Source organism: Canis aureus, chromosome 1 (assembly GCF_053574225.1).
Source record: "Canis aureus isolate CA01 chromosome 1, VMU_Caureus_v.1.0, whole genome shotgun sequence".
Lineage (NCBI taxonomy): Eukaryota > Metazoa > Chordata > Mammalia > Carnivora > Canidae > Canis > Canis aureus.
The window spans coordinates 82,020,980-82,047,500 of NC_135611.1; the positions used below are offsets into that span (position 1 = coordinate 82,020,980).

Consider the following 26,521-nt stretch of genomic DNA (forward strand, 5'->3'; position numbering starts at 1 on the left):
AGAGTGGGTAGAATGGTTTTCTTTCCTTCTCTCTTTCTCAAGCCAAATTCCTGACATCCCTCTGGCCTTAAGACTCTCAGAGTGCAGTTTGATTTCCTAACAGAAGGGAAGTCTAGGAGAACAAGACTTCCTACACTACACAATGTTTGCTAGTGGACAGAGTCACTATACTTTAAAAAGCAACACAGAAGGGTAAAGTCTCTCTTTCATGTGACAAGAGCAGTTAAGTAATAACAGCCACATCCACAGCATATGGGGAAAGACAGGCTATTTACTACTTACCTCTATCCTTCTCCCTATATTTTAGACAACAAAGCCTTGAGCACTACTTTATGAGCATTCTCTTATAATGATCCCCTGGGGCTGTTTGGCAAGTGTTGGATGAGTCTTTGGTTAAATTACAATATAGATGTCTGACTGAGATTTCAATGTTTACAAGGGAGAGAAAAAGTACTGGAAGAAAGAAGTGAAAGGGTTAGCTAAAGTCAAATTATTTAGGATCAAATCAGCTAAACAGCTGAGTCAAGTTCAACAGATTTCTCTACTTATGAGCTTGGGCTCAAAGTTTCAGCTAATAGGGATGCATGGGCATCAGTAGTTGAGCATCTGCATTGAGCTCAGGTCATGATCCCAGGGTCCTGGGATAGAGTCCCACATCAAGCTCCTACAGGGAGCCTCTTCTCCCTCTGCCTATGTTTCTGCCTCTCTCTGTCTCTCATGAATAAATAAATCTTTAAAAAAAAAAAAAAAAAGGTTCAGGTAACAAATTATAAAGATCTCAGTAAACATAAAGGTATTTATATGATAAATGTAAAATCAAGTATTACTTATTATAGTTTTCTATTACAACTCTACTTTTTATTTTCTATGGGATTTAGAAGACAAATGCATAAAAGTATAAATCTATGTTAAATGGGTATACAATATATAAGGATATAGTATGTGACATCAGTAACAAAATGAAGGGGGGAGCAGTAAAGAAAGAGATTTTTAAACAAAACAAAGGATCACAGAGAAAGAGAAGAAAAAATAAAGTAAGATGAAATCACGGGCAGAGACAAACCATAAGAGACTCCTAATCACAGGAAACAAACTTAGGGTTGCTGGAGGGGAGCAGGTGGTGGGATAGGGTAACTGGGTGATGGACATTAAGGAGGGCATGTCACGTAATGAGCCCTGGGTATTACATAAGACTGATGAATCACTGAACTCTACCTCTGAAACCAATAATACATTATATGTTAATTAATTGAATTTAAATAAAATTTTTAAAAAGATGGAAAAAAGTAAGAATTTTTGTATACAATTGAAGTTAGTACCAATTTTAAACAGACTGTTATAACTCTACACATGGAAAACAGAAGAAAATCAAACCATGTCACAACAAAAAAGTCAACTAAGTGCAAATGAAGGCAGTAAAAGAGGAAATAAGAAAAAAGCTTATAAAACATATGGAAATAAATAACAAAATGACAGAAGTCCTTCAATATCAATGATTACTTTAAACATAAATGGTTTATGCTTCCCGATCCAAGATATAAATTGACAGAATGGATTAAAAAAATGAGATCCAACTATAGGTTGTCTGTCAAAGACTCAGTTTAAATTTAAGGGCACAAATAGTTTGAAAAATTAAAGAGTGGCAAAAAAATATCCCATGCATATAATAAATATAAGAAATCAGGAACAGCTTTAATTAAGGCAGTCAAACGAGTTTGTTAAGTCAGAATCTGTTACTAGAGACAAAGGACATTATATAATAATAAAAAGGTCATTTCACTAAGAAAATGTAACAAAACATATATGCACCAAACATCCAATCAAAAATATATGAATTAAACACTGACAGAATTGAGGGAAGAAACTGATCTACAGTCAACAGACTTCAGTATCTGATGCAACAACCAGAGAGAAAACCAAAAGAGAGGACTAGAACAACGCTATTGACAAAATGGACCGAAAAAATATATAGAACAGTAGAATGCGGTTTTTTCTTAAGTACACACGGAACAATCTCCAGGGAAAACCACATATAAGGCCACAAAACAAGCGTCAAATTTTTTAGAAGTCTGAAATTACTAAAAGAATTTTTTTCCATCACAATGGAATGAAACTAGGAATCAACAGAAGAAAAAATGTAAAATTCAAAAATATATGGAAATTAAACAACACATGTATTAAATGGTAAGTCAAAGAAATCACAAGGAAAAGGAAAAAATATCTTGAGGCAGCTGAAAATGAAAACGCAGAACATCAAAATTTATAGAATACAGCAAAACTGTACTGAGAGAAATTTATGGCTGTAAACACTTGTGCTAAAGATCTCAAACTAATTTTAACCTTAAGAAACTAGAAAGAGAGCAAGCTAAACTAAAAGCAAGTAAGGAAATAAAAATCAAAGAGAAACAAAATAGACAAATGAGAAATAATAGAGAAAAAAACAACAAAACTGAGAAGGGGTTCTTCAAAAAGATCAACAGAGTTGAAATTTTTGGCAGACTGAGAAAAAAAAGAGAAATGACTTAACTAAAATCAGAAATGAAAGCAGGGGCATTACTACCAATTTGATCGAAATAACAAAAATTGGAAGACAGCACTATGAACAATTTTATACCAACAAACTACAAAACCAAGATAAAGTGAACGAATTTCTAGAAAACTAAATCTATCAAAAACTCTAAATTGGGAAGAAACAGGAAACCTGGATAGACCTATAACTAGTATGGAGATTGAATCAGTAATCAAAAATCTCCCAATAATGAAATGCCCATGATTAAAAGATTTCACTAGTGAATTCTAGCAAACATTTTAAAAAGAATATAAATTATTCTCAAATTCTTCCAAACAATGTTAGAGAAAGGGACACTAACTAGCTCATTTTCAGGCCACAATTATTCTGAACCAAAGTCGAACAAAAACACTTCAAAAACACTGCAGACCAATATCCCTTAGGATCATGTTGCAAAAATCCTCAACAAAATTCTAGTAAAAAACACTCAACAGTACATTCAAAGGATTATATGCTATAACCCAGAATTTATTCCTAGAACATAAGAATGGTTCAACATATAAACACAGATCATTGTCATACACAACGTTAATAGAGTGAAGGAAAAAAATACACAATCCTTTCAACTGATGAAAAAAAATATTTGAAAAAAATTCAACACACTTCCATGATAGATACATTCAACGAATTAGGAACAGAAGAAAACTCTATCAACATAATAAAGGTCATATATGAAAAATCCCACAGCTAACACACTCAAAGATGAAAAACCAAAAGCTTTTCCTCTATGTTCAGGATAAAGGATGACCACTTAAATCACTTCTACTCAACATAGCACTGGAAATTCTAGTGAAAATTATTAGGCAAGACAAAATTAAAGGCATCCAAAGTGAAAAGAAAGATGTAAAACTATCTTTGTTCATAGATGAAGTGATCTTATATGTAGAAAACCCTAACAATTCGGGACACCTGGGTGGCTCAGTGGTTGAGTATCTGCCTTTGGCTCAGGGCATGATCCTGGGATCGAGTTCCACATCGGGCTCCCCACAGGGAGCCTACTTCTCCCTCTGCCTATGTCTCTGCCTCTCTCTGTGTGTCTCTCATGAATAAATAAAATCTTAAAAAGAAAAACAGGGGATCCCTGGGTGGCGCAGCGGTTTACGCCTGCCTTTGGCCCAGGGCGCGATCCTGGAGTCCCGGGATCGAGTCCCGCGTCAGGCTCCCGGCATGGAGCCTGCTTCTCCCTCCTCCTGAATCTCTCTCTTTCTCTCTATGCCTATCATAAATAAATAAATAAATCTTTAAAAAAGAAAAAGAAAAAGAAAAACAACCCTAACAATTCCACACACAAAGTTAGAAATAAATGAATTCAGCCAAGTTAGAGAGTATTAAGATCAACTCCAGAAGAATCGGTTTCTATACAGTAACAGCAAACAATCCAAAAAGGATATTAAGACAACAATTCCATTTACAATAGCATCAAAGAGAATAAACTTAGCCAAGGAAGTAAAGAAATATATTGCTAACTACCAAAACGCTGCTGAAAGAAATTACAGAAGACACAAAGAAATGCAAAGACATCTTATGTTCATAGACTGGAAGACTTAATATTAAGAGGTCACTACTCAAAGCATTTACAGGTTCAATGCAATTCATATCAAAATCAAAATAGTATCTTAAAATAGAAAAGCCACCCTATAATTCATATGGAATCTCAAAGGACCCCAAACAATCAAAACAATCTAAAAGACAAAGTTGGATGACTCACACTCCTGATTTCAAAACTTACTACAAAGGTATAGTCATCCAAACTGTGTGGCTCTGGTATAGACACAGAAAATAGAGACCAAGGAAATAAAACAGAAAACCCAGAAATAAACCTTCATGTATATGGCCAAATGATTTTCACAACAATACAAGACTATTCAATGGAGAAAAGACAGTCTTTTCAATAAATGATGCTGGGCAAACCAGATATCCACATACAAAAGAACAAAACTGAGTCCATATCTTATACCATATCCAAAAATTAACTCCAAATGTATCAAAGACTTAAACATGAAAGCTGAAAGTATAAAATTCTTTGTAACAATGATACAGAAATTTCATGACATTGAATTTGATAATAACCTCTTGAATACCAAAACATAGGCAACAGATAAATTGGACTTAATATTTAAAACTTTTGTGCATCAAAGGGCACTATTAAAAGGGTGATAAATAAGGCAATCCACAAAAAGATAAAATATTTGCAAATCATTTATCTGATAAGGAGTCAACATGCAGAATATATTGAAAAATAAAAAATCTCCTGCAACTTAAAAAAATTTTAATTAAAGACGGGCAAAGGACTTGACCAGGTATTTTTCCAAAGAAATATATTAACTGTCAGTTAAGTACCTGAAAATTACCTAATCAGTAATCATTCGGGAAATGCAATTGAAAACTATAATCAGACACTACTTCATACATATTGGGGAGGACTATTTTTAAAAATAAGAAAACAAGTTTTGCTGAAGAGATGGAGAAATTGGAACCCTTACACACTGCTGATGGTAATATAATGATACAGATGCTATGGAAAACAATAGGGCAGTTCCTCAACATTATGGAAATAGATGGTGATGGTCATCACACACAACAATGTGAATGTACTTAATGCCATTCAATTATAATCTAAAAATGGTAAAGTTTATGTTACATATATTTTACTACAAAAAAATAATCAATGAAATTTGGTATTTCCTTAAAAAATTTATAATCGTATGAAACAGAAAATACATACTTGGGCATCCTTATATCCATGAAAACCATGGCCTTAGAGAGTTCCACATTGAAGTGCATAGGTACCAAAATATGCTGTGTAGATACATTCAATTTTCGCGCTTCTCTCCAATTATCACCTATTATGGAAAAGAGTAAGTACATGTTTATTTAACACACATTTAATTTTGAAAAATACATTAAAACTAAAATCACTGTTATTTTGTGGTCATATACTTCATGGCATGGAAAATTCTTCCTCCATCTGGATAATCTTAATGCCACCTTCCCAAGTATACACAATCAGCAGGTAAATTCCATTTATGATTTTCCTTCTGCTGTTTCAAGAACTGTTTCAACTGGAAACAGCTTCTTAAAAAACCAATAACACAGTTTAATCAAATTTACTATGCATCCCTTTACAGTCACTATACCTAGCAGATACTGTACCCAAAAAACATGGCTTTAAGACAATAATGAAAAAGGTAGAGAAAAGCACAGTTCTTCTGTGTTAAAAAAAAAAAGCTACCAGTTACTCAAGATTGGTAAGAAGCACTGTTCTAGGCAATGTTTAAATTTTCATTTGTTCTCATAATTATGTTTACTCATTTTATTTTAGAAAACTGAGACTCAGAGGAATTTTTCATTTGTTTATGGCCAAAAGGCTACTGTGTGATACAAGCTGAAATTTACATCCAGGTCTGCTAACATGAAATTTGTGTGATACAATCCATCTTCATATATATTTTACCTCATTTGAGCCTAATATTTCAAATAAGAAAAAGTCATCAGTCAAAAAGAAAACCAAGTCAATGAAAGATTAGATGTAGAGAAAGGTAGTAAAATCAACTCTATTACAATTTTTAAAATTCAGTGTCAAGATAATGAAATATTTCCTTCTCAATTTATAGACAAAAAATATTTAGAAGTATGTGTTTCAGTATTAAGAAAGTTTATGACAACTGCCTAAAATAACCCCAAAGTCAAAAAATACACTGTCCTATAAAATATTTAATTATTTAAGAACACTTAACATTAATCATAAACAATTCCAAGGAATTCCAGTACTTTTCAAACAATAATGGAATACTCTAAATTTTTTTCACAATGTATCTCAATATCTTAAATATACCTCCTAGATTTCAAAAATTAATGACCAAAATGTACCAAACATACCACAATACTGTTATTTATTCCTTGCAAAAAGACTTACAGGTTTCATATAAATAATTTGTATTTGCCACCCACTACACTTCTGGGCTTCTTCTACACCAACTAGAATCTTATAAAACAGAAATAAAATTTATTATTGGAAAGCAAATACAAAGAAAATAAAAATGTTCCAGTACTATATAAGTTAACACTTTCAATAACCATTACTTAGGGTTCTCAATGTTTCTCTTTTTATTAGCTCTGATAATTAAAATTCTACCATATATACAAATCTCTAAAATATCCACCAATCCAACTCTCTTGAATTCTAAATGTTTCCTAACACTCCAGGGATTCAGAAACAGTATGACACAGTACAAAGAAGGCTCAATTAGTCTCAGATCTCTCACTATCTACTTTAAGTTGCTTTGACAACTGAATTTCTGGCTCTGCTGACTTCATCTAAAACCAAATCTGTATCAGAGATTCCATCAAAAGTGAATGGGGTATAGGTACACCTATGATTCCCTCCCTCTATCCTCCTAATGATCCTCCTCAGTCTCAATGTGGCTCTTTATGGCCTGGGGGGGTCAGAGGCCCTAAGCTGGACAGATCTAGTTTTGAGCAGCCTAATGTGATTATCCTGTATAAAATATTTTAAATATGTGCCAATGTTTTCCAACCTTGTCCAAAGGATTTTTCAACCTCAGCACTATTGATATTTGGGCTAAATAAGTGTTGTGAGGTGGCTTTCCTCTACATTGTATGATGTTTAGTAGCGTATCTGACCTCCACTCACTAGGTGCTAGTAATGCCCCTACTCATTACCTGTAACATCAAAAATTGATATTGAAACTGTCTCTTGAGCACTAAAATCAAATACCTGAGCTATTATTGCTCCTAGATAGTATTTATTACTTCTGATTCAAAAATATTAAAGTTTTATTTTTCTTAAAGATTTTATTTGAGAGAGAGCAAAAGAAAGAGAAAGAGACAGAGCATGAATAGGCATGAGGCATGGAGGAAGGGGCAAAGGGAGAAGCAGACTCCCTACTGAGCAGGGAGCCCAACACGGGGCTCCATTCCAGGATCGTGGGATCATGAACTGAGCTGAAGGCAGATGCTTAACTGAGTTACCCAGGCACCCCAAAAACATAAAAGCTTTAATATGTTTTGGATGAAGGTTGAAGAGAAACTATCTTAAGACCTAGCTAATCATTTCAGCAAAATGAATCAATACATAATGCATTATATGCTTACCAACTGTGCTGTAAAGCAGCTGTATGCTTGTAAGCTGAACGTCAAAGGAATCATAAGCTCTATGCATGATCTCTTCAAGCCTGGCTCCTCCTTGTTTCATATCTGGCAATTCCAAACGACTTTTACTTGTCACCTTAAAGTTATTTTTAAAAGTTTAGATGATGAAAAACACTTCAAAAGAAAATACTTCATCTTTAAGACTGTAACAAAAATTTAATGAAACACTCACAAGACATATAAACCTAATAGAAATGTCTTCACCCATGACATGTATAATGATAAGACCAGGTACAAAGTGAATTTTTACATATTAAGTTGTTTTTCTCAATGATGTATATTTAAAAAGGGAAACCAGGCCAGCTATGGAGAACAATACATTTAAAACTTTTCTATAAAAAAATAAATAAATAAATAAAATAAAATAAAACTTTTTTATAGAGTTAAAAATACACCTGCCCTATAACCCAGCAATTGCACTACTGGGGATTTACCCCAAAGATACAGATGCAATGAAACGCCGGGACACCTGCACCCCGATGTTTCTAGCAGCAATGTCCACAATAGCCAAACTATGGAAGGAGCCTCGGTGTCCATCGAAAGATGAATGGATAAAGAAGATATGGTCTATGTATACAATGGAATGTTACTCAGCCATTAGAAACGACAAATACCCACCATTTGCTTCAACGTGGATGGAACTGGAGGGTATTATGCTGAGTGAAATAAGTCAATCGGAGAAGGACAAACATTATATGGTCTCATTCATTTGGGGAATATAAATAATAGTGAAAGGGAATAGAAGAGAAGGAGAAGAAATGGGTAGGAAATATCAGAAAGGGAGACAGAACATGAAGACTCCTAACTCTGGGAAACGAACTAGGGGTGGTAGAAGGGGGGGGAGGGCGAGGAGTGGGGGTGAATGGGTGACGGGCACTGAGGGGGGCACTTGAAGGGATGAGCACTGGATGTTATTCTGTATGATGGCAAATTGAACACCAATAAAAAATAAATTTATTATTAAAAACTTTTTTATATTTGATAAGAAGCCTTTTTATTAAAAACAAAATTAAGAGACAAATATAGCCTATGTTTCTATGTCATGATGATAGATATTTAGATATTTTTATAAGAAGAATCCAGAATTAAATATTAGGATAGCTGAACTGTACTCCCAACTCTGCCATTTATATGACCTCAAGCAAGTTATATTTGTACCATCTCCTTCTTGGTGTACTACACATGCTACTTTTTTTCACTTAAACATCCTGGAGATCACTCCACCAGAGTATATAAAGATCTTATTCATTCACATCTATACATATATGTGTGTCTGTGCCTTCACATTTGCACCTCTATTTTATATAGCTCATGCACAGCAGACTGTCAAACTTATTACCTCTGAAGGGTAATCAATTTTAGGTAAAAAGTCAAGCAAATTGCCTAAGGAAACAATACTAAATATTATTCCTGACCTTATGCTTCTGCTATTACACCACACTGCCCTTGAAACAATTCCACATCTAAAGTCAAATATGAATAATTAAATGTATAAATTTTATTATAAATATAAATCCAGCAAGTGTCTATGTAATTACCAACTGAAAGTAAAAACATAAAGGACAATGTCAATATCAAGGAAAGGCCTGTATTTCTCAGGTCGCCAGAAAAGCTTTCCAATATTACCTGTACCTCTTGGGTCTTTAAATTGTTCTATTTAATCTACATTTAATGATCTAGAGCAGTGCTGTGCCACAGAACTTTCTAGTAGGATGGCAATGTTCTCTACCTGAGCTGAAACAGCAACCCAAGACACTTATAACCATTAAATTCCTGAATGTGGCTAATGTGACTAAAGAACTAATTTTTATGTTATTTCATTTTAATCAATGTAAACAACTACATATAGTCAGTGGGTACCCATATAGAACGGTGCAGATCTAGTAACCCAAAAAAAATTTCTCTACTCAAAACTGAGGAAGAAAAATGTACACATTTGGATGGAAAGGGAAATGACTCCGGTAAATGCAAGAAGACCATCTCAAATTAAGATTATTTAATAGAGGTATTAAAATGTCACTATCAAAAAAAAAACAAAAAAAAATAAAATGTCACTATCTATAGTGATATATACAAAAAATTTCAGAAGGATGAAGAATTATTTCCAGAACTTTCTCCCATTTGATTTTAATTAGTCAAGTAGTAAATTTACACTGAAAAGGAATTAATCTCCTCAAGCATTACTCTCAAATAATATAATTCTTAGGTTTACCCTAACCTGCATAGTTCAAAATGATCATTTTGTTATTAGAAATGTACGAAAACTACTTAGTTAAATGAAACTGCACATTATTTACTAAAAAAGAAAGAATTCTCAAATCCTACCATCTACTGCAAAGCTAACAGTAAATACTGCAAATCAAACTGTTTGAAAACAAAATACATTTTAAACCTTAAGAAACATCTTAAGGGTCAAACTACACAACAAACATTAGTATGTACCTTTAGATGACCAAGATCTAAAAGAAGCAGATTTGATGTAGGACTAAAAATTCCATCTTGTGGGATAATAACATAGGAAGCCTTCAGATTAATTCTGAGATCAAGAACTTTCTGTGTTTCAATAATGTACAGCAGTCCTGCAGAAAAGTTAAATTGAGAACAATGTGCAATTAGTATTAAGTTTTAAAATACCTTGAGCAAAATATCTTCAACATAATGTAATTTGTGGTCAACATGTATGTACATTCCTGATATAATGGAGAAGAGAATTATGATGGCTCCTCAAATAAATGTTTGTGACCCCCCAAACTCCATTTGTGTAAAATCAGGGACATACATATCTAAGAAATTAAGTTCTATGAAACATTCACTAAGCTTAGAACTTAAGTATAGAACTGACTCAAAGCATTGTTGTTAATTTTTGTCCCCCAAATGATCTTTATTCAAACACAGACAAGATTATACTCAAGTTTGTTTGCTGGGTCAATCAGGTATGATGGTCCCAAGAAGCAGCCATTAAGGACAATCTAGCATTCAATTATCTGTCTCACTGTTAAGCATTTCTCTATCTTCATTTCCATTTCCACTGTAAGACTTTCTCAACCAAAATGATCCGTATCATGGTATTCCCGACTCTACAAATCCAAGTCCTATACTCCTAAGAAGTCTTACCTTTGGCCTTACTTTCAACAAAGGCTTCCTGGATGCCATGAAACCGTGATCTATCTAGTTTGTTTCTTAATGGGGGGAAAGAGGGAGAAGTGAATATTTGGTTTTGGATATAAGTCTACTGTATCTCTCTTCTCTACTTCTCATTGCACTTAGAAGAAAATCCAAATTATTTAATACGACTTTCAAAGTTTTGCTTTATCAACACTGCGTCATTCCACTTCCCTTCACTCACTACATTAGAACCAACCTAGCCTTCTGCAACTGCCAAATTAACCCACTTCTGTCCCTGGCTGGGGCCCTCACAGTTTACCACTGCTTTGAAGGCTCTTCCTTCTACTCTTCAACTGTGTTAGTCTTAACACACATACTTAATGCTACTTCAAGTCAAAGAACTATTCTCTGACATCATCACCAAAACAATACTGAGATACTCATTATTTTCATTTCCTTCACAGCATCTGGGCCCTTTAGCAATTTGTTTCCTCCATCTGCTCCAACTTCACCCATGTGCCTGCCCTGTGAAAGTGGATCTGAGCCTTTTAAATCTTTTTTCCGTTGCAAATTAGCACTGAAGGAGATAGGAAATCCTAGAGAGAGACTGCAGGAAGGACAGGTGTTGCTTCCTGGTGTGTCAGTATGCTCACTCAGCAATATCTGACAGTGGTGTGACTTTCTCCAAAACCAGGCTCATGCTGTGCATAGCTACCAACAGCATCCAAAAGCCATCCTTTCCCTAAAAAACCCCTTCAGTCAGTTTCACAACAGAACGCACGCAGTGAGGTACTGTCCCATGAACAGCTTTCTCCATCACATCAGAAAGTAAGTTCTATAAAGTTTCAGAGAGCAAGTTTCCAGCCACTTTCTCTAAAATGGCATGAATCGCAAACCTCGAGGAAGAGAAGGATATCCTGCCAAGGAATGCAATGTCAGCATTGATGGCAATGGCTACTTCTTTCAGCTACTCTTCCTGTATTCCTTTTTTTTTTTTTTTTTTTTTAAGATGTTATTTATTTGGCAGAGGGAGAAGTAGACTCCTCCACTGAGCAGAAAACCCAATAGGACAGGAGGCTAGATCCCAAGACCCTGGAACCATGACCTGAGCCCAAGGTAGACTCAGCTGACTGAGCCACCCAAGGCTCCCCTGTATTCCTTAAAATTACTTCTTCTTAAAGTGAATTTTTAAATATTTAAATAGATAAATCTTAATTTTGGGATCCCTGGGTGGCGCAGCGGTTTGGCGCCTGCCTTTGGCCCAGGGCGCGATCCTGGAGACCCGGGATCGAATCCCACATTGGGCTCCCGGTGCATGGAGCCTGCTTCTTCCTCTGCCTGTGTCTCTGCCTCTCTCTCTCTCTGTGACTATCATAAAAAAAAAAAAAAAAAAAAAAAAAAAAAAAAAAAAAAAAAAGATAAATCTTAATTTTATGTCGGTCCTATTTTAAAATTATAAGATCCATTAATAGGCAAAAACTACATCTATTTTTATCACTGCTGTGCTCTCCAAAACTTAGCACAGTGTCCAATATAGATTTGGCTTGTGATAAATATCTGACTGAATGAATAAAGGAGATCACTGAAAGAAAATGAATAACTATGATCCTATCAGAGAGCCTGATGTGTCAAATGAAGGGTTTTGATAAATGACCACATTTGTCAAAATGACCACATCTGACAAGGGTAACTAACAACATGTGTATATTCTAGGGGCTGATCTCTCCAACTGACAAAAAGGAAAAGATCTGAAAACCTTCACTGCTAAGAATGAAGAAAATAATACAAGAAGGAAATTAGGTCATAGAGGAAAAAGATAATAAATAGAGGCTAATACAGAAAAAAAGACAGAAAGAGAGAATGAATGGAGAACCAAAAAAGAGAACTATGTAACAGATGAGTCTCTTCCAAAATTGGTAAATTTTTAACTTCTGGAAAAATATTAAAAATTTATTATTGAATTTTTTGAATTAACTTCAATACATACAGTAGCACCCCACTTTTTCCCAATATTAACATTTTATTTTACATAATAACTATACTATTTGTGCACAGAAAGAGAACAACAGACTTCAAATAGTTAAGTATGTTACCTTTAGAAAGTAAAATACTAAAGAATTCAGCTTTCTAAAACATTTCTATATAACATCTGAAGTTTACACAGTGGATATTTCCTATTTTAGTAATTCTTCTGATTTTTTAAAAATACTTGAGAGAGAGAGAGAGAGAATGAGGTGGAAGACCCTGAGATCATGACATGAGTTGAAATCGAATGTGACTTTTAACCAAATGAGCTGCCCAGGCGCCTCTGGTAATTCTTGAGAATTTCAGTCAAGAATTAAAAAATCAAAAGTAGCTTAAAAAAAAAAAAAAGCAGTCTCTGCAACAATCTCAAATTTTAAGGAAACACAACAGGAAAGACATTACCAAAAACAAATATAAAACTTTTATGAATCTATAGCAATGTCAGTTAAGATTAAATGCCTGGTATATTTTTGGGTGAGGGCATAAATTCACTGCTTTAAAGGGAGTCTTTAGTTATAGTCAACGCAGAAATAACCATTATTAAGGAAGCAAAAACAAACCAGCTTCCTTTGGAGTATATAATGATTAAAAAATGATTGAAAATAGAGTATTTCTTTTCCTGTTTTCTTAATCCATCTTCTCTGTCAAAGATTACATTCACCTTGTAAAAGCAGGACATGGTAAGAGAACTTTAAACTTAACTGGTAAGACTTTTACTTAAGGAAACACTTGATACAGCTTTACCACATCCCAGACATCTTAGCTGGTGATATTACTTGATCAGCATTAACACTTTTCCTAGAATGACAACTACAGAAGTCTTAGAAGACTAAAATGGACAAATGCCCATACTTCCTTAGAAAGAAAAAAAAATAAGTTAATATTTTATTAATTGGTCAAGTGAATGTGGATTGTGAAAAAATTTTAAGCAAATAAATTAATGCACAACTAGAAAGGAAAGCATTGATCATCAGAAGCTAGTATATTTCATAAAACTGAGGCATTCTATGTTAACGAAATTTCTTCTTTCTAAATTTTTTCCACTTTTACTCAACAGATAACTAATAAATTGCAGAACTATTATAGATGTAATATATCAATAATTGAGCAACATACTTAAAGAACGCCTTTACTTTTTTCCAAATAAATTTTTGGGTTTTAAAAAAATTTTTTTAAGATTTTATTTATTTACTCATGAGAGACAGAGAGAGGCAGCGACATAGAGGGAGAGGCAGGGTCCCCACAGGGACTGATGTGGGACTCTATCCCAGAACCCCAGGATCACAATCTGAGCCAAAGGCTGAGCCACTCAGGTGCCCTAAATTTTTTTAGAAAGTAAGCATGTGACCCTGAGATCAAGACCTGAGACAAAAATCAAAAGTCAGATGTCTGACCGACTGAGCCACACAAAGGCCTCTGCCTTTACTTCTTGAGAGAAAATGAAAGTATGGACTATATCAGACACAGTTCATCAAGTGTCCACAAGTGGAATTCACAGATTTCATGCACATGAATGGGAAACAAGTTACAATTTTATTTTCATTAACTACAGCTGACATTCAGTATCTCTTTCTACTATAAATGTAAGCAACAAACTTTGTTACTTATACAAATTGTGTATCATTTATGTTCCCTAACATAACTGAAGACAACTGGAGTTTCATTTATGCCTTCAAACTAATGGTAGTTTTTTGATCTATTGTTAATTCTTGTTATTTTGACCCATAAATAAAGAAAAACAGATACATTGCTACTAACACAAATTTGAGATTCTTAAAATATTTTGAAACTGTGTTCTATTTACTTTCTTTGTAATTCTAGGTAGTCTATGTACTAAACACCAATATTTTGATTAGAGATCCCTGAGCTTCACACCAAACTGACTAAGGTGTCCATGAGACACAGAAAGTTATAAGGACCACTGATATTAAACAGTTTTACCTAGAAAACGATAACCTTTCACCCAAGGCTTCAAAAGATGACTCAAACACAACAACAACAACAACAAAAAAGGAAAATGAATCAATCTAGAAAGATGAATTTTAATAAAGATAAAATCTTGAATTTAAACTCAAACATTTAACTCAATTTCTAAATCCTGGTAATATGAATGAGTATGTACCAAGACCTATTCTTCCACTAAAAGCAACCAAAAACATTGGACATAAGATAAAACAGCAACAAAAAACTTAGAAACACTAAGGAGGCAAAAGAGTAAGGATTTATCAAGTCAAAAATCAATTTGAAGGAGTAACAGACCAGGAAAATTTTATCCCAAGATCATTTTTTGTACCCAGCAATTCCTTTCCACAACCTCACAGAGCACAGGGAACAGAAGACAAAGGTAAGGAGTCCAGCAGGGGTTCTTCTCACAAATCTAGAATCTCAAAAGATACCCACTCAAGATAAGAGTAATCCAGAAGTTAAACCTTCCTCTCTCTAAAAACCTACTCACAGAGGAATGGAAAGAAAGAGAAAAACTGGAAGAAGGGGGTAGTATCCCTCTGACTGTTACCACAATAGAGTCCTCAAGTGGTAGACACCCCAACATCTCTTTGGCATTCCAAAATATCTCAGGTACTGACTTTAGCAAAGTGGTCCACCAATATGCCCAAGACAGAGAGAAGAAAAAAAAATTCTTCCTTGAACGAAAGTCCATTTAACCTAGACTCCAGAGAATTTTCCCAAATAATTTTCCAAGACAAATGAACAGCTCACAATCAACTCACTAAGTATATAAAAACAAAGGCTACTATGAATAAGAGTCAGCCAAAACAAAAGATAAGAGGAAAAAAACCCACAAAAGTCGTCATTTAATTGAACTATCTGAATAGAGAATTATCTGGTGAGAAAAAATGTAACCACACTTATCCTGTTTGAAGAAATAAAAGTTTAAAGATATCCATGAACTCTGAAGAACAAGAAAGAGATTTTAATTTATAACAAAAGAAGAATTCCAAAAATGAAAACTATAATCAGTAAAATTTAACCTAAAGATGTAATAGCAGGGACACCCGGGTGGCTCAGTTGGTTAAGCATCTGCCTTCAGCTCAGGTCAAGACCTCTATCCAGGTCCCATGATAGAGCTCCTTAATGGGCTCCCTGCTCAGCAGGGAGTCTGATTCTCTCCCTCTCTCTCTCCCTCTGTCCCTCATCTCTGCTCATTCTCTCAAATAAACAAAATCTTAAAAAAAAAAAAAAGATTTAATAGTACAGTAGCACAGTTTAAGAAGATGTCAGTAATTGAGTAGGTAAATTACCCAGCATGTAAGAGAGGAAAGAAAAAAGGATATAGAAGAATAAAGGCAGAGTAAGAAATGCTAAAGGACATTAATCCAGAGTTCCAAAAAAAGATTTAAGAGAAAAAATGTATATGGTTAATGAGTAAAAATTTTCTGGATGAAATTTCTAAAATTTGTTTAATCTACCAATCCTCAGAATGGTCCACAGCTGGATATATCACACTGATACAGAATATATAAGATAAGATAATCTTGGGGCAGATGGGTGGCTCACTCAGTTAAGTGACTCTTGTCTGACTCTTGATTTCAGCTCAGGTCATGATCTCAGGGTCCTGATACCGAACACATCAGGCTCCATGCTGGGAGTGGAGCCTGCTTAAAATTGTCTCTCTTCCTTTCCCTCTGCCCCTCCCACACACACGTTATCTTTCTCCCTCTAAAAACAAAAAAACAATGTAATATACAGAATTGGTGAATCATTATGTTGTATACCTACCACTAACATTGTATGTCAATCATACTTGAATAAAAAAATGGAGACAAGTAAAACAAAGAAAGAACAATAGCACATAATTGATGAAGATGGTAAATGGGAGTTCTAGTGCTCTCAAGTCCTTGTAATGACTGAGGGAAAATAAAAAATTTTACTAAAATTATATTTTGAGATAAACAGTGTTACTATTACTAGAGTGGTATAGTGAAGGGGTGGAGGGAAACAAAGTAATGCTAGAATTTATCTAAAAAAGACAAGAAAAAAAAAGTTGAAAAATATCCCACTATATTGTTGTTGATACGACACATCTAAAAGATATAGGGGAAAAGAATGAAAAATATAAGCAAATTCTAACCAAGCAAAAACTAGAATATCCATACTAACACCTAAAAAAATAAATGAAAATATTTTAATTGGAATTAAAATGTTTCTAAAAATACATGCAGTCAACTTCATAGAAATAAAAGATTTGGCTTATTGGAGAAAAAATTTTATTTATGCATGTACCTACTGACAGCATCAAATTTATAAAGAAAAGAAATGACAGATGTAAAAGAAACACACAAATGCACATGCACGGTGACACTACTTTTCCTATAATTCTCTAAAGAATTATTGGAATATGGTGACAGAAAACGGAAAAATCCAGTAAGGATACAGATTTGAAATATAGGATAAATATGACCTAAAAATATGTATAGGTATGAAAAATATAGGCTTTCAAACATGTTAAATATTTTTTTAATTACCACATACTAAGCCAGAAAGCAAATATCAACAAATTGCAAAGCATTAAAATCATATAGATTAACTTTATATGATCTTATATATTTAAAATATATATTTTAAAAAGGGAATCTGTAATTTAAAATCTTCCACAAAAAATAAAATAAAATAAAATAAAGTAAAATAAAATAAAATAAAATAAAATAAAATAAAATAAAATAAAATAAAATAAAATAAATAAAATAAAAAAAAATAATAAAATTTTCCACAAAGAAATCTCCAAGCCCTTATGGTTTTACTATTTCATTAGGTGAAATACTGCAAGAAAAAAATAGTAACACTAAAACTTATAAAAACTCTGCAAAAGGATAAAAAAGGATGGAATTTTCTTTTTGGAAGCCAATATATTAAAATATGGAATTCATTACATGAAATGAAAATGCCAGGTTCATTCTCTCACAAATAGAATTACAAAAATTCTAACATAACATGAAATTAACTTGAATGTGGTAATAGGTTTTGTCCTTTCTGGGTGTAAGAAATGATTATTGTTATACCTGAATTTAAGTAAAATAGTACCAATTACTTTCAACTAAACTATATGTAGTCTAAAAGCATAAATTTAAAGTATACCTTACTAAAAACAGTTTAATGTGACTAAAAGTTTATGTAGGATACAATTTTTAATAAACCAACATTAATACTAGCATTTACCTGTTGCTGTCTTGTCACGAAATTCTTCAAGTTTTGTCAAAGTCACTGACGTGAGCTGTGCTAGATTTACCTCTTTTGGAGGCCTGAAGAATTCCACTATACTATTCACTGTTCTCTGTTAAAATAAGTATTATTAACATTAGGCACAAACTCAAAGCAAATTGAAATATATTAAAACTTAGGAATTAAGAAATGCTTACTGCAAAAAAAAAAAAAAAAAGAAATGCTTACTGCATCATATATCATTTCTAAAGGTTCAGCTTCTATGATACACCTTTGAGCAACAGTTTCATCTAACGGATTTATCTCAAATATAATTTGGAAGAGTGAAGTAGCATCATCCAATGAAGATAGGAGGCGAGGTTTTGTTGAATTATCTGGCAAGCCAGTAACATGAAATGAATCAATTTTGGTTTCAAATCTACATGAAAAAAGACAGGACAAAAATTAGCTATCAATACAATTTTACATTTTACAGTATTTTTCAAACTGAAAATAAAGATTAATAAAAAACAACTTCAATTTTCATTTCTTTCTATTCCATTCATGTCAAAGAAAATATACAACTATTTGATCTGAATTGACAAAGATTAATTTACAAACAACCCTATTCACATGTTGACTTCTATATTTAAAAAAAAGTCACTGATTACCAGAGGCTCATGAAAGAAAATTATCATGTAAGCCAGTGCCAACGTTGGAAAACCTGAACTGTTTCATTCTCCCCAATTGCTGGAGATTCAAAGTGGACAACTCCTAATCATGGGGGGGCCCCCAAAATATTTTGAGATACATCTCCAGGAACTGGAACAGTTTCCTATAATAAGCATTAGTGAAAAAAACTTTCAGGCTTCAGGAAAGGAAAGGCGAAAAGAAACCGTTTAAAAATATGCCATAACATTATGTTCTTCTTAAAAGGCATGCTCGTTGGAGGAGCTAGTTAGCTACAGCCTAACCTAATGAAGTATTATTAAAGCCAAAATACCTAGAGAAGGGAAATACCCAACTTTAGTCAGGTCTACTATTCCACACGGGAGAAGGGAAATACCCAATTTCCCCAACGCTAGCTATCTTCTCCCACCTGAGGCAGGGAGAAGGGGAGTACTAAGAAACTTAAGTTCACAGACCAGAAGCATGGGATCACTAAAAAACAGAGAGCTAATCATAGCACCACAGAACTGTTCCCTTTCCCCCTATAGCTTACAACTCAATCACTAAAGGCTTATTTACATAGTTCATTTCACCCCATACATCACATATCATGTTTGGCTATCAAAAAAAATGTCATTGCATAAGCATAGCAAAAGGCAAACAACACAACCTGAAGTGAAAAAAACTATTTAAAAACTAATATGCTAAGGGTTATAATGGACAAAGTAAACAACATGCAAGAACAGATGAACAATATAAGCAGAGAGATGGAAATCCTAAGAAAGAAGCAAAAATAAATATTAAAGATCAGAAACACTATAACAAGAATGCCTTTAACGGGCTTATTAGGAGGCTAGATGTATCTGAGAAAATTAATGCCTGAGCTGGAGAATGTATCAGAGTCAAAAAATACAGGAAACAGAGAACAGGGATGAAAATAACAGAATACCAAGTGCTATAAGACAACAACAAAAAAATGCACCCTATGCATAAAAAGAATACCAGGAGAGAAAAGCACCAATTTTAACCAAGAACGACTGATAATTTCCCCAAATTAATGTCCAACACTAAGTTATGGATCCACAAAGGTCAGAGCATATCAAGCAGAATAAATAAATGCAAACAATCAAAAAACCACACCCAATTATATTTTTAAACTACAAAAAAAATGTAAAGAAAAAAATCCTGAAATAAATCAAAGGAAAGAACAACCTAGACATAGAGGAACAGGGATAAGGATAACATTTGCCAGGGAAGCAAAAAGAGTGTAGCGAAAATTTTAAAGTGTTAAGACAAAAAAAAAATCACCAACTTAGAATTCTGTACTGTATGAAATTTTCCTTCAAAAGTTAAAACAAAATAATGACTAAGACAAAAAAAATGGGGAAAATTATTTAACTACATCTGCCTTTTGAGAAATAGTAAAAAGTTATTTAGAGAAAAGAAAAAAACCTTTAATCAAATATGTTCAATATAATAGTAACAATGTATTCAGTTCTATATATTTATAAGTATGACTTATGTATATTTTTATGCTTATGTATGTTCATATATAAGTGAAATGAATAGCAGCAATGATACAAGGAACTAGAACAAAACTCAATTAAACAGGGGTGCCTGGGTGGCTCAGCCAGTTAAGTGTGTGATTCTTGATGTCAGCTCAGGTCTTGATCTAAGAGTTGGGAGTTCAAGCCCTATGCTGGGGCCCATGCTGGGTGTGGAGCCTACTTTAGAAAGGGGAGAAAAAAAAAGGATACTCAAACTACAAGGGGCAGGAAAAAAAAAAAAACATAGAAGAAAGAAAAGGTAAGAAAGGCAAAAAAATAAAAAAAAAAAGGAACAAATAGAAAACACCGAAGATTATGGTAAATGTTAAGAGATTAAGACAGGTCATGGTCTATGAAAAAAATATTTACAAAAGACACATCTGATAAAAGACTGTTACCCACAATATACAAAGAACTCTTAAAATTCAACAAGAAAACAGTACAAAAAAGGGGCGAAAACCTTCACAGACACCTCACCAAAGAGGACATATATATGGCAAATAAACAGATGAAAAAATGTTCTACATCACAGGTCATCAAAGAAATGCAAATTAAAACAACAAAAATTCCATGACACATCTATCAGGTGCGGCCAAAATCTAAAATACTGGTAATGCCAAATAAGAGTGAGGATGTGGAGCAACAGGAACTCTCCTCTCCTACATTACTGGTGAGAATGCAATGGTATAGTCTTTTTGGAAAAGAGTTTTGCAGTTTCTTACAAAACTAAACATACTCTTACCATAGGATCCAGCAGTCAGGCTCTTTGATATTCACTCAGAGAAGCTGAAAATTTACATCCCTACAAAAACCTGTACACAAATGTTTACAGCAGCTTTGTTCACACTTGCCAAAACTTAGAAACAGCCAAGACTGCCTTCAGTAGGTGAATGAATAAAATGAACTGTGTTACAGCCAGATAATGGCATGTCATTAAGCACAAAAAAATGCCAAATGTGCTAATGAACCATGAAAAGACATAAAGGAAGTTTAAATGCATATTACTAAGTGAAAGAAGTCAATCTGAGAAAGATACATAGCATATGATCCTAGCTACATGCATGACCTTCTTGAAAAAGGCAACAACTACCGACACAGTAAAAAGATCAGAGGTTGGAAGGTGGGGATGATGAATGAGCACAACAGAGGATTTTTAAAGCAATGAAAATACTCTGTATGATACAGTAATGGACATGTCATTGTCCAAACCCATAGGAAAACACACCATTAAGAATGAATGGCAATATAAACGATGAACTTTGGGTGAGCATGATGTGTCAATGAATGTAAGCTCATCATTAATAAAACAAAAAAACACACCATTTTAGTGCTTGATGTTGAAAATGGAGGAGGCTGCGCATGCGCAGGAGGTAGAGAGGTAACTTCTGTACCTTCCTCCCAAATTTGTTGTAAACTTAACCTAGTTTTAAAAATAAATGAATACAGAAGCCTGGGTGGCTCAGTTGGTTAAGTGGCTGCCTTTGGCTCAGGTCAGGACCTCCAGGTCCTGGGATTCAGCCCTGCATTGGGCTCCTTGCTCAGCAGGGAGTCTGCTTCTCTTCCCTCTGCTCAATCCCCCCCCGCCCTTGCTCTCTCTTTCAGCTCCTCCCTCTCTCAAATGAGTAAATAAAATCTTTAAAAAAATAAAAATAATAAAGTCTTTCAAAAAAAAAAAGTAATAAGGAATATCACTGAAAACTGCAGAGTAAGGTGCTCCAAGAATTAGTCTCTACATTAAGCTAGCAAAAATTGCCAGAGTCAACATCTCTGCAAGTCTGGAACTTAATCAAAAACTTACATCAACCAAGGAAGTGCTTAATGAAGACAGCTACATTTCTTTTCTTTCAGAAAGGAAGCACTTTGGCATTTTTATTTAACTTTCTACCATTCCCCATTCCCAAGCACAGCAGTGAGAATGCTAAGTGGGCCACATTCTGATGTGGCCTGCTGGAGCCAGCGAACTGATACAAGACGCTAAGGTATGAATGTGTGTTTCCCTCAAAATTCACTTGTTCAAAGAGTAGTGCCCATTGTGATAGTATCTGGGGCATTTGGGAGGTGAATAAGTCATGAGTGCTATGGGATTAGAGGTCTTATAAAAGAGACCCTACAGAGAACCCTAGCCCCTTAATCTTATGAAGACACTGCAAGAACCTGGCAGTCTGAAATTTGGAAGAGGGTTTCTAGCAGAACCTGGCAGTGTTGGTCTGCTAGTGTTGTACTTCCAGCTTTCTGAACTGTGAGAAATAAATTTCAGTTTTTTTTATAATTCCAGGCTGTGGTATCTTATTGTTCCTGCTCAAATGAAGGAAGACAGGAGTCTTGTCCTTAAAATAATGATGTCAAGTGTTTTCACCTGTTTGACAGTTCCCTAAAGAACCAGTGTAGAGGGTGACCTCTATTTTGTTACCTGTCATGCAGGCAAAAGTAACATCTGCCCCAAAACTTAAAGAAATAGATTAATGATAGCTGTCTGGAACAAGAGATAGTAGATGGGGAAAATACCAGCCAGATCCCAGTACCCAGGAATGAGGCTGAAAGGAAGTTTCTTTGGGGAAAAAGGCTCAGAAAGGCCACAATGTAAACCATGAATGCCAGAGAGCAACACACATACTGAGGACCCAATGTATGTTCAGCAAAGACCTGAGAGGAGCCTGGGCATGCACTTCTAACAGATTTGTGAGCTCCATGCAAGCAGGGGGTGAATGCTAAGGCAGAGCTGTAGGAAGCCTGGCACAGCACTGAAGTACCACAGCCCAGAGCCTAGTACAAGGACCTAGAGAGTATTTCTCTGTTTGGGTTTTAAGAATTTAAGGAAATAGGGCAACCTGGGTGGCTCAGCAGTTTAGCGCCTGCCTTCAGCCCAGGGTGTGATCCTGGAGACCCGGGATCGAGTCCCATGTTAGGCTCCCTGCATGGAGCCTGCTTCTCCCTCTGCCTATGTCTCTGCCTCTCTCTGTCTCTCAAGAATAAATAGATTAAAAAAATCTTAAAAAAAAAAAAAAGAATTTAAGGAAATCTGTCAATTAACTGCCTGATCACTGAAATAATGGAACAGATACTTAAGTAATCACAAATGACAAAGAATAGAGTCTTCTCAAAAAATAGTTTGGAAAATTCATTGTATTCATTTGCTAGGGCTGGTATAATAAATTATCACAAACTGAGTGTCTTAAAACAAGAACTTATTCTTTCACAGATATAGAGTTCAGATGTTTGAAATCTGCTGGTTCTTCCTGGAGGCTTAGAGGGATAATATGTTTCATGTTCTTCTACAAGATTCTTACTGTTGCCAGGAATCCTTGGTACAAGTTAGCCTGCACATATATTATGCCTATCACTTTCACCTCTCTGGCATTCTTGTGTGTCTGTCTACAAATCTTCTTCTCCAGTCTTGTTTCTTGTATGTCTGTATTAAAATTTCTCTCTTCTTATAACACCACCAGCCATTGAATTAGGGCTCACTCGAATCTATAGTAGATTAAACTCTAATCTACTTCATTCAAATTCGTTAGTTATGAACTTCATTATATGTAGAAAGACCCTATTCCAAACTAAGGTTACAGTCACAGGTACAAGAGTTAGAACTTGACATAACTTTTCGGAGGAAATAATTCTACCCACTAAAGTCAGTACACAAATGAAAGACTACAGCCCTCAATAATAAACAACAAATACAGGTGAAAAAGGAGAATCTAATTTCCGTAGTTAACACATTTTACAATACAAAATGCCAATTTTTAAACAAATAAATTATAAACCATACACAGGAAGAATGTACTAAAGATAAACAAGCTGCCTTAAATGCGCTCTACAATCTAAAGGAAATCATGGACAAAGGTGTAAAGAAATCAAGTAAAAGATATAGAAACAATATAAATAGGGAGTTATTTTTTTAAGATTTTATTTATTTATTCATGAAAGACACACAGAGAGAGGGAAAGACACAGGCAGAGGAAGAAGCAGGCTCCCTGTAAGCAGCCTAACGTGGAACTTGATCCCAGGACCCCAGGATCACGACCTGAGCCAGAGGCAGATACTCAACCACTGAGCCACCCAGGCATCCCTAAATAGAGAGATATTAAGTGTAAAATACGAACAGAAAATTTGTAGATAAGAATATAATAGCTGAAAGGAAAAAACATTAGAAAAGGTCAAGAGCAGATGTGAGAAGCCAAAAGAATAAGTCAAATTGAATGCAGACAAGTGAAATTACTGAGTCTGAGGAATTGAATGAAAAAATGAAGAGTGCCTGGGTAGCTCAGCTGTTAAGCCTCTGAATCTTGATTTTGGCTCAGGTCATGATCTTGGAGCCATATGATCAAGCTCTGCTTTGGGTTCCATGATGGGTGTGGAGACTGCTGAGGAGTCTCTCCTTCCCTCACCCTCTGCCCCATCTCCATTTCTCTCTTCCTCTGAAAAGAACAGAAAGAAAAGAGAAAAGAAAAGAAGTTAGGAAAGGAGGGGGGACGGGAGGGGAAGGAAGAAGAAACAAAGAACAAAGAACTACACAGTGCCTAGGTGGGAGAGTATCAAGCAGACCTACACATGTATTCTGGGCATCCCAGAAGAATAGAAAAGGGGACAGAAAGAATATTTGAGGGATCCCTGGGTGGCGCAGCGGTTTAGCGCCTGCCTTTGGCCCAGGGAGCGATCCTGGAGATCCGGGATCGAATCCCACGTCGGGCTCCCGGTGCATGGAGCCTGCTTCTCCCTCTGCCTGTGTCTCTGCCTCTCTCTCTCACTGTGTGCCTATCATTAATAAGTAAAATAAAATAAAAAAAATTTTAAAAAAAAGAAAGAATATTTGAAGAAACAGTGGTCCCAAATCTGTCAAATTTGATAAAAGCCATTAATCTAACCATCAAAGAAGCTGAATGCACTCTAATAAAGATCAGCTCAAAAAGACACACACAGAACACATTATAATCAGTCAAAACCAAAACGAAGATAAAATCTTGAAAGCAGCATGAGAGAAGCAACTCATCACATGCAAAGGATAGTTAATAGGTTAACAGCTAATCTATCAGAAACCACAGAGGCCGAAAGGCAGTGGGATGATACTCTAAGTGTTGAAATTTTTTAAACATCAACTAAGACTTCTATCTGGCAAATGAAAAGAAATTAAGACATTTACAGCTGAAAAAAATGCCAAGGGAGTTCGTCAATAATAGATCTGCCCTAGAAGAAATGTTAAGGGAACTTACAGGCTAAAATGAAAGGACAGTACCCTATAGACAGTAACTGTAAACTATATGCAGAAATAAAAAACTATGGTAAGGCTACTACATAGGTGGATATAAAAGCCAGTGTTATTTTATTTCTGGTTCCTAACTCTTCTACTTCCTCTAGGATTTAAAGACAAAAAGCACAAATCAATCATAAATCTAGATGAACAGGCATGCAATGTATATATAAAGATGTAATTTGTGAACATAATAACATAAAGGCGAAGAACATACCTGTGTAGGAGCAGAGTTTCTGTAGATTACTATAGCTAAGTTGGTACGGATTTAAACTAGACTGTCTTAAATTTAGAATGTTAATTGTAATTTCCATGGTATCCACCAAGACAGTGAATAAAATGTATACAGAAAAAGAAATGTGGACAGAATCAAAAAGAAATCAAACAACAGAAAGGCAGAATTGGAGGCACTGGGGTGGGGTGGGGGGAGTATAAAGATATATAGTAAACGAATGGCAAAATGTCTTAAGTATTTTCTGGACAGTAATCATTTTAAATGTCAATGTTATTAAACTCACCAATTTAAAAATAGAGACTAAAAAAATAAAAAATAAATAAATAAAAATAAAAATAGAGACTAGCAAAACACATGAAAAAACATGATTCAATATGTTGTGCACAAAAGACTCACTTTACATCCAGACACAAAAGCTGAGAGTGAAGGGATGGAAAAAGAATCTGTGCAACTTGTAACCAAATGAGAACACTATTAACATTAATATCACACAAAATAGTCTTTAATTAAAAAAATATTCTATAACAAAATGTTCACTTTATATTGATAAAGGGTAAATTCAAAGATGTAAATATGAATCCCCACATTGACAAAACTCAAGAGAAAAACAGACAATTCTACAATAACAACGGGAAACTCTAATATACCATCTTCAATAAATGCAGAACATCTAGACCAAGAAACAAATAAAGTAACAGAGAATCTGAACAAAATTATAAACTAATTATATTTAACTTATATAGGACATTCCACCCGACAGCAGAATACACATTCTTTTCAAGTGTAGGCACATGGAA

The 26,521-nt window shown here is 34.5% G+C and overlaps 1 protein-coding gene across 5 annotated transcripts in view; it reads right to left on the reverse strand.

Annotated features, from left to right (window-relative positions):
* Positions 1–26,521, reverse strand: part of VPS13A (vacuolar protein sorting 13 homolog A) — a 234,742-nt gene that overhangs the window by 151,166 nt on the left and 57,055 nt on the right. For all 5 annotated transcript variants that reach the window (XM_077906342.1, XM_077906335.1, XM_077906373.1 and 2 more), the window contains 5 exons: positions 18,278–18,467; positions 18,047–18,161; positions 10,184–10,320; positions 7,685–7,817; positions 5,295–5,412 (listed from right to left, as the gene is read on the reverse strand). In XM_077906342.1, coding sequence (XP_077762468.1) covers positions 5,295–5,412; positions 7,685–7,817; positions 10,184–10,320; positions 18,047–18,161; positions 18,278–18,467 — 693 coding nt within the window. The remainder of the gene's footprint in view (positions 1–5,294; positions 5,413–7,684; positions 7,818–10,183; positions 10,321–18,046; positions 18,162–18,277; positions 18,468–26,521) is intronic.